The sequence below is a fragment of the Podarcis muralis genome, chromosome 12 (genome assembly GCF_964188315.1).
Source record: "Podarcis muralis chromosome 12, rPodMur119.hap1.1, whole genome shotgun sequence".
NCBI lineage: Eukaryota > Metazoa > Chordata > Lepidosauria > Squamata > Lacertidae > Podarcis > Podarcis muralis.
The window spans coordinates 11,483,339-11,495,888 of record NC_135666.1 but is presented as its reverse complement, the minus strand read 5'-3'; the positions used below and the strand labels follow the sequence as shown (position 1 = coordinate 11,495,888).

Genomic DNA, 12,550 nt, shown 5'->3' with positions numbered 1-12,550 from the left:
AGCAGAGCAATATGTTTGGTACCAGCTTGGCTACAGAAATTGCCGGAAGGAAGCATTCAAGGTGCCAGCCAACCTTCTTAGGGACTCCATTCCGGATTTGTGTAGGGTTTACTCCTTAGTTTTTTCTTCTGAAGATATTCCACAAAGCAGCGGAGGTTTAGGATCAGAGTCTTCCTCCTCCCAGATGGGCTACCTTCCCAGGTTGACGAGCCCCATCTGCCCCTCACTTCCCTCTACAGCTCATGCAGAAACCACCTTATTAACCGATGGACCCTTCTCTCATTCGGTCAATCCGCCTGAGCCTGTCTTCACATGTAGAGGAAGTCCCTGACTCGCTGAGGGTTTGAGACCCATTGGCTACCTTCATCTGGTTTAGCCAGCCAGTCAAAGCCATTCCTGGAGTGCAGGCACTGCCGCATGCTAACAGCTTCTAGGAGCCACAAGTGAGAGCTGAGTGCAGGGTGGGGACCAAAAGTGGACAGTCTACCCCGGAAAGAGCACGACATGTCCCCCACCAGAGGTACTACCTCTCCCCTAACACCCCATGCACCCCCAAGAAAACTGCAGTGCAGTGCAACCCTGCAGAGTGGCTGCCAATCCTCTGATTGGCAACACTGAGCTAGACTGACACATCTGATAAAGCCCAAGTTCTGATCCGGCCAAAGCTTCTCTTGCTCGTCCTCATACTCCCCATTGCCCTCACGTCTTGCCTTCCTAGGAATTCCATATTGTGTGTGTTCCTTTAGCACCCTGAGATACAAAGCTTTCCATATCACTTATATACCACAAGGCATTATGCATTTCCAAGAATCTGTTGTTTAAATCCTAGTAAAAACAGCAAAGAGTGTTGCAGCACTCTTTCTGCTACAGATCCTAGTAGTTTCTGCTATTTAATTCAGCTTTCTTTAGGACCTTGTAGAAATCTGAGGGGTGGTATTTGATCCCCCGCAGAGCGTGAAAAGACGGACAAGTTATGCTCTGCACAACTGTATTAATCTAAGAAACAGTGAAAAAGTTTTGGGGGAGAACTGGGTAAAAGGAGAGAGAAAGAGAGAGAGGTTTCGGAGTCCCGCAGGGATCTTGGCAAGCAGTTCAGATGAGCCTTCTTCACACACAACTGAAGGGGGTAAGAACAGGAGACAAAAGGCAGCTAGTCTCTCTAAACAGGAAGACTTTTAAAAACCATTTTTCTCTCTCTGCAGTGCTGCAACAGCCGCCCCAATGAATTATGCTAAACTCGGACTCAGAATCAGCATAGGCACTTTCTTATTACAATGCAAAAAGCCACTGGAGAAAGTTAGGATTTAGGAACTGCCTGAGAGTCCAGGCAAAACTATTTGGCTCCATTAACCCAGCAATCTGTCACCCCCTTCTCTTTCTTTCTTTCTTTCTTTCTTTCTTTCTTTCTTTCTTTCTTTCTTTCTCTCTTTCTCTCTTTCTCTCTTTCTCTCTTTCTCTCTTTCTTTTTCTTTCCCCTTATCATGGAAGGAAATGAGATCTGCCTGGAAATGAGTTTTGCGGTTACTAGATTGGTTTGCTCTCTGGAGTTTGTGTCCTCTAGGATTTTTCCTTCCACCCCCCTGGAACAATGTGAAGAAGCCTGATCCTACAGCGCGGATCCCTGCACTTTCTGATTTTAATTTTGTTTTTTTGCTTCTTCGCCTGGCCGTAGTTTGTGCGTAAAAAGATAACATTTTTGGATGAAGCTTCTCTGAAGGCGAAAGGGGGTGTGCGTGTTTGCTGATTTGGCTTCTCTCCAACTACACCAGAGATCATGAGCAAGAGGATTTCCCCTTGGGATGGGGATTTGAACTGAAGTAAGCGAGCAACTCTTGTGTGCTGTGTCTACATGTAATAATAATTTTTATTTTTTTAAATCTGCGAGATTGCTAGGCGGAAACATGGGAATGGTGCCGTGTGGGAGAGCTGGGGGTGTGCAGACTTGATTTGCCTTATTGTTTAGAAAATGAATTATGATGTAGCTTTGTGGAGAAATAGACAGAGGCGCAAGAGAGATGTGACTCCCTGCGGGCGGGAAACTTGCACACTTGGGATGGGTGCTTCTCTCTGGGGACATTTCACACAGATTGCTGTGGGGGCTCTTTCTGAGGGAAGAAGGCAGGCGCAGCTGGGGTCATGGGGGTCACCGTGTGGGGCTAATTCGCACCCTTGTATTTTGCTCCCTCATGATATTACCACCGGCCTCACCAATCTGCCTCAGAAACCCCTCCTCATTCCTACAAAAAAGGACCCACTCCCCACTGAGGGGGTCTTGGGAAGGCACCCAACGTGTGGCACCCAAGGGGGGGGGGGAAGAAGAGAAGAGGTTCGCTGAGGGAAGCGGCAGCCCAATAAAAAACCCAAACGCCGTCGAGTCGTGGGGAGTTGTGTGACCCTGGAGAGGAGAGCGATGTGCTGACTTTTTTTTTTGTTACACACGAGGAGGGGGTTTCTTTTCTTCTTTCTGTCCTCAGGACAGGAAAAAGAAAGACATAAATTCGTGTGTGTGGCGGTGGCGAGGGAAACAGTTGGGAGTTATAGGGGAGCCTTGGGGGGTCCTGAGGGAAACTTTTGAGAAAGCAAGAATGCTGTGAGGAGGGGGGCTGCGACAGGAAACAAAGCGGAGAGGAGGACTGCAGGCATATCTGCGGTGCGCGCGCAAAGGAAACAGGAGAGACGTGGGGGGTGGGCGCTGCGGATTTGGGTCGGGGGCGTTGCTAGTTGTGTGTGTGCGCGCCCCCCATTTTTCTTCAGAGGGGGAGGGGAGCGGGCAGGAACTGCTCCGTATCCTGTGGGCGAGGGTTACAGACAGAGCCCTGAGGCTTCTCTTTCTTTTTGTTTAAAGAAGGGCCGTGAGGGAAGTCCGGGGGGGGGTCTTTTTAGAGGAGGCGAGGGAAGCCTCAGCCCACCCAGACATGGGGGGTGGGGAGGCGGTGGCGTGAGGGAAGCAGCGCAGACATGGTTATGGGGAGGAGTTGGCTGTCTCCCTTCCTGGGCGAGGCAGGCGAAAGGGGTCTTGGCTGCTCCCGGAGTTTTCCCGCCCTCGAAGGGGTCCATTTCTCCACACACACCCCATTTAGGAAGGTTAATATCCTGCCGTCAAAGGGGGAAGCGATTCCATAAGGAAGACCTATTTTGGGTTGCTTCTCCCCTGGCTATCCCCTTTCCCTGGCTTTCACACCTGAGGCTTAGGCTACAATCCTGTACTCTTAAGAGTTAGGAATAAGCCCCACTGAGTTTAATGGGTTTGCCTATTGAGAAAACATGTATTGGATTGTGGCATTAAATTGAGGTTTAGGGGATATGTGAGATGGAATATAAAATATCTGCACCACCTTGGGGGCGTGGGCTCAATTTTGAAATAATTTTGATTTTAAAAATTGAAGGCCTTCATGTAGGGCAGGAATCGGGGCGCGTGTGGGCCTGCAGATGTTGGAGTCCATTATCCATAGCTGGTGTGGTCTATCAGGGATGATGGGACCCTGAGAATCATCCTGCTCCAACCGTCTGCAATGCAAGAATATGCAGTTACCCCATACAGGGATCAAACCTGCGACCTTGACATATCAACACCATGCTCTAACCAACACATAAATAGCACACGAGGCAGCCTCAAAGGCAGTGTTGGTGTTGCACATAGAATCATAGGATTGTATAGCTGGAAGGGACTATGCAATTATTGTTGCACCACTAGGAAAACCCTCCTCATAGCTGCACATATATTACATCTCTGTTCCTAGAGTGGGTGCAAGAATCAAGGCTTGAAATATAATTTGCAGCAGGAGCGGCTAAACTCTGTCCCTCCGGACAATGTTTGACTTCAACTCTCATTATCCCTGGCCATTGGCCTTGAGCGTTGGAAGTCCACCAGCATTCGGAGGGCCACATGTTAGCCTCTCCTTTACTTCTTTACTGTAAATTGCATTGTGGGTTATTTTTAAATGAAAGAAAGCATATAAACACTGTAAGAAAGTAAATAAACGTGGCTTGAGGAGGAATGTGCCAAGCTTCACCCTGTGGCCAGTTTTCATATTGAACCAGGCTGCATTCAAGATAATAGGAGCAGTTCACTGTGGTCAGGAACACAGGGCCCAGGAAGCTGCCTTATACGGAGCCAGACCATTGGCCTATCTTGATCAGTATTGTCTGCACTGATTGGCAGCAGCTCTCTAGGGTTTCAGACATGAGACTCTCCTATCCTTATCTGGAGATGCTCAGGATTGAACCAGAGATCTTCTGCATGCTACAGCCCCTCCCTCGGGGGAGTAAATTACTGCCGTATGATGGAATGGAAAGATGGATGGAGCCTTATCTGTATGCTTTCCTTTTGCCACTTCTTCTAGCTGCTGGATTAGGGCTGCCAGGTGCTTCACAATTTACTGTTTCATCTTTGCCAATCCCAGGCAGGAAGCAAACTAGGAAGTGTATTGAGTTCTTGACGGGCTGTGATAGATTTTGCTGGTGGGCTGTGTTTGGCTTACACAATTTGTGTAGGCAGAGTTTGCTATGACAGGCTTCCCTTTGGCTTGGAGATATTAGCCCAGGCAGCCTTGTGCAGATTAAAGACAAACCCCATGGCATCTAGAGACTATTTTCTCCTGGGATCAAGGCGTTGGGGGGCCACTTGCTGGGATAAATAACTGCCACCCCTGCTGCCCTCCCACTGAGATTTATTGCAGAAATGGTTTTGTATGTGTTTCCACAAAGGAATTTACTAATCTGAGGCAGCTCTGTGCCCCCCACCCAGCCCACATATTCTCAGTATCCTTTAACCTTTGCCAAAGAATTCCAAGCATTTTGAAAACCTGGATTTTTGAAGCAGGATAAGTGTATGCAAACTAAGGATATGCATAATATTTGCAATGTCTATTCTGGTCACAGAATTTGATTTTCTTTGGCATAACCTTTGGCACAACAGCCGTGGCTGTTATTAAAATGACAGCAGCTAGCGTCAAAATAATTTGTCTTCCCTTTAGCTTTTGGACACTTGTGAGTAGCAACCACTATTTGCGGTGAGGGAGGAAAAACATATGGAATGAACTACAGAGTCTGTTGCTTGAACTCTTAGCCATAACTATAGCCCTCCATTCTCCAAAGTCTGGCATGTGATGTAGGTGCATCATTCAATATAAGTTTGCCCAAACTCTGCAAGGCAGCTTCCCAGACTCCAGATTGCTAAGGAACACTGGTAGCAAAGTCTCCTCTCCTTTGGATCTGAGAAGAGACATGCCCAGAGCAGTGAAAATCACAGACAGCAGGGAAGGAGAAGCAATTATGTTGTTTGTCTGCATCTGATATGATTGCATGATCGGATCATTCAATCACACCTGATCAGCAGAATTACCTGTTCTCAAAGAAGGCACACCCAGGGCCTCAGACAAGCCTCCTTTAGGCACAGTAAGTAGTTCATACCAGAATGCTCTGGCATACAAATTGGGAATAACTGTAGTAGAATCATAGAACTGTAGAGTTCTATTCTGTTTCAGCTGAAAGCTTACATGTGGAAAAACGGTGGGCTTTAGTCAAAAGTCTGGCCATTTTTTTTAACCAGGCAAAGTATCCAGATATTTTTTCAGGGTTTATTTTCCAGGGTTATTCTCAAAAACAACAAAATGTTTAATATAATGGGTTTACTCATGGGGGAGGTGCAGGGGTTGGCCAGCTTAATGGCCAGCTAATATGGCTGTGTGCCTGAGCAATCTAGTATCATTTGTTATTGTGATGTTGTTGCTCTTATCATTATTAATACATTTTTTTCACTTTTCGTAGAGACCACAACATCCCCCTACTGTTTGTTTTTGCACCAAAGATGATCCTTGGAGTTGGCTTGATGCAGCCTGCTGTTTTAAGGCCTACTCCTGATCCTTGTTTGGCTCGGACCCTATGAGACTCTCCACCCCAGCTCCTGCCTTGTTGTGGAACCTGCAGGATGGGGAGCAGTAGTTCGGCACTGAAAGTTTGCACTGATCACCAGGGAGGCATCAACTGGCTGAGCCTCAGCCCAGACGGCCAGTGGCTCCTGACAGGTAGTGAAGATGGCACTGCACGGCTCTGGAGCACTGCGGACAGCCAGTGCAGGGCCCATTTTCAAGGTAGGGTAAACCTTCCCTTAGCCACTGATTCTGGGGTGCACACTGTGACAAACTCCCTCAGTGAAGATGTGAGCGGGGCAAAATGACCGCATATGGGGTGATCTAACCTACCTATCTATGACAACTGAGAATTCAGGGATTCTTGCTAATTGCAAGGAAGAAACAAAGGCTAGCTATGTAAATGGATTAAAATTAATAGATGAGAAGGTGATTAAAGAAGAATGAAGCAGCAACATCAGGAAGCAATGGACATATGTTTGTAACAGGAGTGGGAAACCTAATTACTTAAAAAAATGTATTAAATTTAAATAATTTGGATTGATTTGTTAAAATTTGGAAAACTAATAAAATTTATATAAAAAAAGAGAATTCAGGGATTCTCTATCTGTGGCAGGGCACTTGTACAACATAAATCAGCTGCAAAGATTCTTAATATTGGTGTTCCTGTGACAACTTATTTCCCAAACTAGGTATAAATTAAAGCTGAGGCACGATGGAAGTGGAAACTGTATTTTTACTAACAAGCACTTAATGAAGGATAAAGCAGTTTTACCGTTAAAGGGACAGTATTTTTTCCATCAGAAATGCTGTTTCAGGTTTGAGCAATAACTTTACTTATAATTCCCCACAACAGAGCTATTTCTAATACATCTCTTTCCTCCTAGAATGGCTAACTCTTTCTGTAAAAGACCCTTTCTGGGTCCGTTTCTTTCACAGGACAAAATTAAACAGGTTTACCCTGCCTGACAAACTCCTAAGCAACTTCCCTAGCCAGACTCCATTTGGCAGTTAAACTGTCAAATTCTCTCTCTCCTATCCTCACTCTCCTGATTAGCCGTTTCTCTTCTCTGCCATGATTGGCTGATGGTCTTCTGGAGGATGACCCCAATGGTCTGTCCATCACACAGCCCCTCCCAAATTCTGGTTAAGTGATATTAATGTCTGTGTGGTTGTGGTAGCCCATAACATACCTGGCAAGCTGCAGTGTGTCTGTCTGCTTAGTCAGACGGCTGAGATCCTTCCATGCTTGAATCCTTGGAGGATTCCTTCAAATGAGGACCGGAAACCTTTTTCTTCATGGGAGAAGGCAGATGATGATGTATTTAAGACACACACATACAACACACACATATAAATGGTTGTGAGGCAATTTTATAGAATCATAGAGTTGGAGGGTCCTATACTTCAACCCCTGTGATGCAGGAATCCACTAGATCATGCAGAATGACAGATTGTCATCCAACCTTTGCTTAAAAACCTTTTCATTCAAGAATGACTCTGGAGAAGCCATTTTATTTTATGCTACCCAAGACATTGGCTCCCCAAACGGCTTGCATAAATTAAAACCCATCACAAATACAGTGGTACCTCAGGTTAAGAACTTAATTCATTCCGGAGGTCTGTTCTTAACCTGAAACTGTTCTTAACCTGAGGTACCACTTTAGCTAATGGGGCCTCCCGCACCGCTGCGCCGCTGGAGCATGATTTCTGTTCTCATCCTGAAGCAAAGTTCTTAACCCGAGGTACTATTTCTGGGTTAGCAGAGTCTGTAACCTGAAGTATCTGTAACCCGAGGTACCACTGTATACAATATGGGCAACTCGGGATGAATGGGGGGGGGGCGGGAACCGTCTCTGCCAGTGGGGCAGTGTGAGGAGGCACCTCTCTTTGGGGCAGGGGGGGCAGCTCAGAGACCAGGGACAGCAAAAGTGGCTGCCTGGAGGACTCCTAAGGAGAGGGGAGAGGAAAGGAGGCTGAGGGAACACTCCACAAGGGAGGGTGCTCGAAAAGGGGTGAGGGGCTGGCAGCTCTGCAGGGATGACATAACTAGGTTCCAGAGGCCGACAGAGGTGCTGCAGAAAGAATGTACTGTATTTTTCGCTCTATAAGATGCACCAGACCACAAGACGCACCTAGTTTTGGGAGGAGGAAAACAAGGGGGAAAAAATTCTGAATCTCAGAAGCCAGAACAGCAAGAGGGATCGCTGCGCAGTGAAAGCAGCAATCCCTCTTGCTGTTCTGGTTTCTGGGATAGCTGCGCAGCCTGCATTCGCTCCATAAGACGCACACACATTTCCCCTTACTTTTTAGGAGGGAAAAAGTGAGTCTTATAGAGCAAAAAATACAGTAGTTGGTCAAGGGAGCCGTGGACTCAAAAACATTGAAAACCTGACTTAGAAGGTCTTTAAACAAATCTTTTCCTGGAGTTGTTTTTGTGAGTTTTGATGCAGGTTTTTTTCTCCCTTTTAAATTTATTTAAAAGCAGTTATTTTTTAAAAAATAATTATTTTAATTTTATTTTGATTTTTCATATACATGCGCACACACATCAAATAATCAGAATATTAAAAGAAAAAGAAGAAAAAAGAAAAAGCATATCAGCAATGAAAAAGGAAAAAGAAAAAAGAAAAATAAATTTTAAAAAAGGCTCAAAACCAAGCATTTTCAAATACAATTCTTCGTAGAGAGTGCAAGCCGTCTTTTTGCAACTTCTGGCTTGACTCCTTGATTCCTAACATGTCTTCCACTACCCATGAACGTTATTTGATAATTCCTTTTTCTAAATATCTGTATTCAGTTGGTAAATCTGTGGAGAAACATTCTGGATTTTAATCTACTCTAAGCCAAGTGATGGTCTGGGAACCTCTATTTTTCATATATTTTATAAAAAACATCCCGTTCTCTCCTTTGAATGATTTCTTATTGAGTCTGTAAGTTTAGCCAATTCTAGGTATTCACTTAGTTAGTTTTTGTTTGTTTCTTTTGCAACTGAATAATCTCTAAGGGCTCATGTAAACAGCTTGATTGACTGCTCTTAAGTTTGTTTTCATCTTCAGAATGAGAAATGCCACTTTTTATACAATTTCCATAGATTGACCTCAAAATGATTAAAGAACATGGAAGCTGACCATGTAGGTAGAAGGAAGTGCCTATTAAACAAGGAGCTTGGTGGACTTAAAAAAAAGAAAAACTATATTCGAAACAGTAAAAACATTGAGTCAGAAGAAGCTTGAATTTCCAAAGTGTACGTAAATTGTTAGTCATCTTTCATATAGATTGCATTCTTCCCACGCATGTGGAGAATGTGAATAGGGGGAGGTTTAATTCCTACCCATTCTCTTGCTGAAATCCTTATGTGCAACTTACTTGGGAACAGGTCCCGTTGTTCTCTGTGTGAAAAACACAGGACAATGGCGGTCAGTGCTAACAGCAAGACATCAGACCAGCCCATCTAGGGCTCTGCACTCAGGAAAATGAGCAGGGAGGCAGGGACCCCAGACCCCATAACCATTGAGTCCAGAGTTTAAAAATTACCTAACAGCACCACTGGATTGCTGGAGTGTGAATTTTGTTTTTGTTTTTTAAATATATTTTTTATTGGTTTTTACACATGTTTTCCAAACATAACATCCCATCTTGAACAACATAACAGACCTTTGGCTATCACTGCCTAGGACTTCCATCCTAATGGACTGATGGTTTTCTAACTTCCTTTCTAATTTTGCATTTTATTATTATAGTTATTGCTGTAAAATCCAAATCCTAAATAAACTCCTTCTTAGTCCTCTTTCGCAATAATTCATATAGTTCTCCTTACAAAACTTCTTGTAACTCTACAAGCGATGTCAATTGATTACAATTGTCTTTCAAATATATCGTGAATTTCTTCCAGTCCTTCAGGAGAGTCTGGTTTTGCTGGTTCCGCCAGCAACTCACCAGCAATTTTGCCAACTCAGAATAATCCATCAATTTCATCTGCCACTCTTCTTTTGTTGGTAGTTCTTCCTGCTTCCATCGTTGGCCTAATAGTATTCTTGCTGCAGTTGTCACGTATAAAAACATTTTTTTATCATGCTTATGAATCTCTGTACCTACAATACCAAGTAAAAGGGCTTCTGTTGTTTTTTTTAATGTATATTTCAACATTTTAAAAATCTCATTATAAATAATTTCCCAGAAGTCGTTCACTTTCTTACATTCCCACCGCATATGGTAAAAAGTACCTTCTTTTTCCTTACATTTCCAACATTTATTATTTATTTTATACAACTGGAGTGTGAATTTTGAGGCATAGAGCTGTGGTTTGTATGAGATAGTAGAAAGCATGTTTTAAAAGGAGAGCAATTCTCCTGGCCGGGGGGGGGGGGGGGGGACCCTGCACAAGGACATATTTATATCACAGATTCAGAACAGGTTTAGCAGACATCTCTCCCTTTCCTGGCAATCCAGGATACAGTGGTGCCTCGCAAGACGAAATTAATTCGTTCCGCAAGTTTTGTCGTCTTGCGATTTTTCCGTCTTGCGAAGCACGGTTTCCCATAGGAATGCATTGAAAATCAAGTAATGCGTTCCTATGGAAACCGACTTCAGACCAGGTCCGGGGACAGTCTGTCCCCCGACCTCTTCTGAAGGCTGGGGGGGGGGGGGACCAAGGGCTTTTCTTCCCACCCCCAGCATTTTAAAAAACCCCGGGACAGCGGGGGACTTCTCCGCTGTCCGGGGCAATCTTAAAATGCTGGCGGGCGGGAGCGAAGCCTCCGCTGCCGCCCGCCAGCATTTTAAAAAGCCCCGGGACAGCGGGGGACTTCTCCGCTGTCCCGGGGCAATTTAAAAGCCCCCGGGAAGGCAGGCGGGGGGACAAAGACTTTTGCCCCCCGCCAGCCTTCAGAAGAGGTCCAGGACCTCTTCTGAAGGCGGGCGGGGGGCGAAAGTCTTTGCTCCCCCCCCGCCTGCCTTCAAAAGCAGTCCGGGACAGCGGAGAAACACGCTGCGTTTCTCCGCTCTCCCGGGAAGGCAGGCAGGGGGGAGCAAAGACTTTCGCCCCCCGCCCGCCTTCAGAAGAGGTCCTGGACCTCTTCTGAAGGCGGGTGGGGGGCGAAAGTCTTTGCTCCCCCCCGCCTGCCTTCAAAAGCCGTCCGGGATAGCGGAGAAATGAAGGCTGGCGGCGGGAGGAAGTCTCTCCGTCTGCCGCCAGCCTTCGGAGGAGGTCCGAGGACAGTGGGGATGATGCGCTGCGCTTCCCCGCTGTCCCGGAGATTTCCCTATGGGCTTTCGTCTTGCGAAGGAAGCCCATAGGGAAATTCGTTTTGCGAAGCGCCTCCAAAACGGAAAACCCTTTCGTCTAACGGGTTTTCCGTCTTGCGAGGCGTTCGTCTTGCGGGGCACCACTGTATTGTAGATCTTCAAGTGGTTGCAGGTCTGTAGAGAATTCCAGGCACTGACAATCACACCTCCCAGGAATCCTTTGAGGGAAGTCCTGACAGACTAGCATAAGACCAGTACAAAGGTTCTTTCAGATCTGCCACAGTAATCGATTTAAGAGTGTGATGCAAACCTTCCTGTTACAAGACCAGGGCAGCGAAGCCTGTCATCCTCCAGAGATTGCAGGACTGCAATCATCACTGGACACTGGCTATGCTGCCCTGGGGCTGATGGGAGCCGAAATCCAACAACATCTGGACAGCCGCAAGTTCCTGCTACAAAAATCTCCTTTTGTAGTTTTCGGTAAATTTGTACTGATCGTTCTTATTTCTGTATATTTTTTCCCCAGGACATGAAAGCTACATCACATTTTGCCACTTAGAAAATGAAGCTGCTTTTACATGTAGTGCGGATCACACAATTCGAAAGTGGGACGTGATGACAGGCCAGTGCCTGGCAGTTTACCGAGGGCACACATCGATTGTCAACAGGTAGGTACCACAGAGTCTTTTTATTTAGAGCTGCCTAGATTTCTCCCCTCACCCTGCGTTCTCTGCTTGTCACAACCTGTAATCTGATGCTAGTTAGCTCCTCAGCTAACCTCCTCAGGTCTCCTTACTTCTGAATCTGTTCAAAACCAGTTGTTTCCTCCCTATGCTGTATTGCACAAATGGATTGCCTAAATTTCTGCTACACATGCTCTTGGCTGTATGCAATTAGTTATTCCAGCAAGAATGCTGACGCAGCCACAGCCTGGGCAAGAGAGACGGACAGCAGAACAAGGAGGAACTGAACCGAATCCTCTGCTGGGAATGAAATTGGCAACAGCTGCACCTGATAAAGAGATTAAAAAGCATTGTGTTAAGCATACTTCTTAGTAGTAAAAAAGAAAGAAAGGGGGGATACAGCTAAAGCTTTGTTTAAAGATTTGGAATTTTGCCCTGCTGTTAATTACCCCCCAGAGAAGCTTAAAGCCAGACCTTGATTTGTTATGCTAAACGTGCATTCTGTGTGCAAGCAAGCAAGGGATCCTTTTTGTGTGTGTGTCAGCTGCCAAATGTACTTCTCCTTTTTGCAAATGGAATTTCTAGATAAATTGGCAACCTAGGCTGGAATACAGAGGACCACCCTTAGGGCTACTATACCGTCTTTAGGTATGGTCATCTGCAGTGTTCAGTTTTATTGCACTTGGGGAAATCTAGGGCTGTGATAAAGTTCACCTGTCCACGTGGCCAAGCACTTACAGTACACGGCTG

At 45.6% G+C, this 12,550-nt stretch overlaps 1 protein-coding gene across 5 annotated transcripts in view; it reads left to right on the top strand.

The window, feature by feature from the left end:
• WDR86 (WD repeat domain 86) overlaps positions 1–12,550 on the top strand; it is a 31,963-nt gene that overhangs the window by 3,947 nt on the left and 15,466 nt on the right. The window contains exons 1-4 of one of the 5 annotated variants that reach the window (XM_028750070.2): positions 927–1,126; positions 1,673–1,817; positions 5,770–6,092; positions 11,644–11,785. In XM_028750070.2, coding sequence (XP_028605903.1) covers positions 5,930–6,092; positions 11,644–11,785 — 305 coding nt within the window. In that variant the 5' untranslated portion in view covers positions 927–1,126; positions 1,673–1,817; positions 5,770–5,929. Of the gene's footprint in view, positions 1–917; positions 1,818–4,130; positions 5,398–5,769; positions 6,093–11,643; positions 11,786–12,550 lie in introns of those variants that run through there. The other 4 variants (XM_028750074.2, XM_028750071.2, XM_028750073.2 and 1 more) reach the window with 4 other exon arrangements.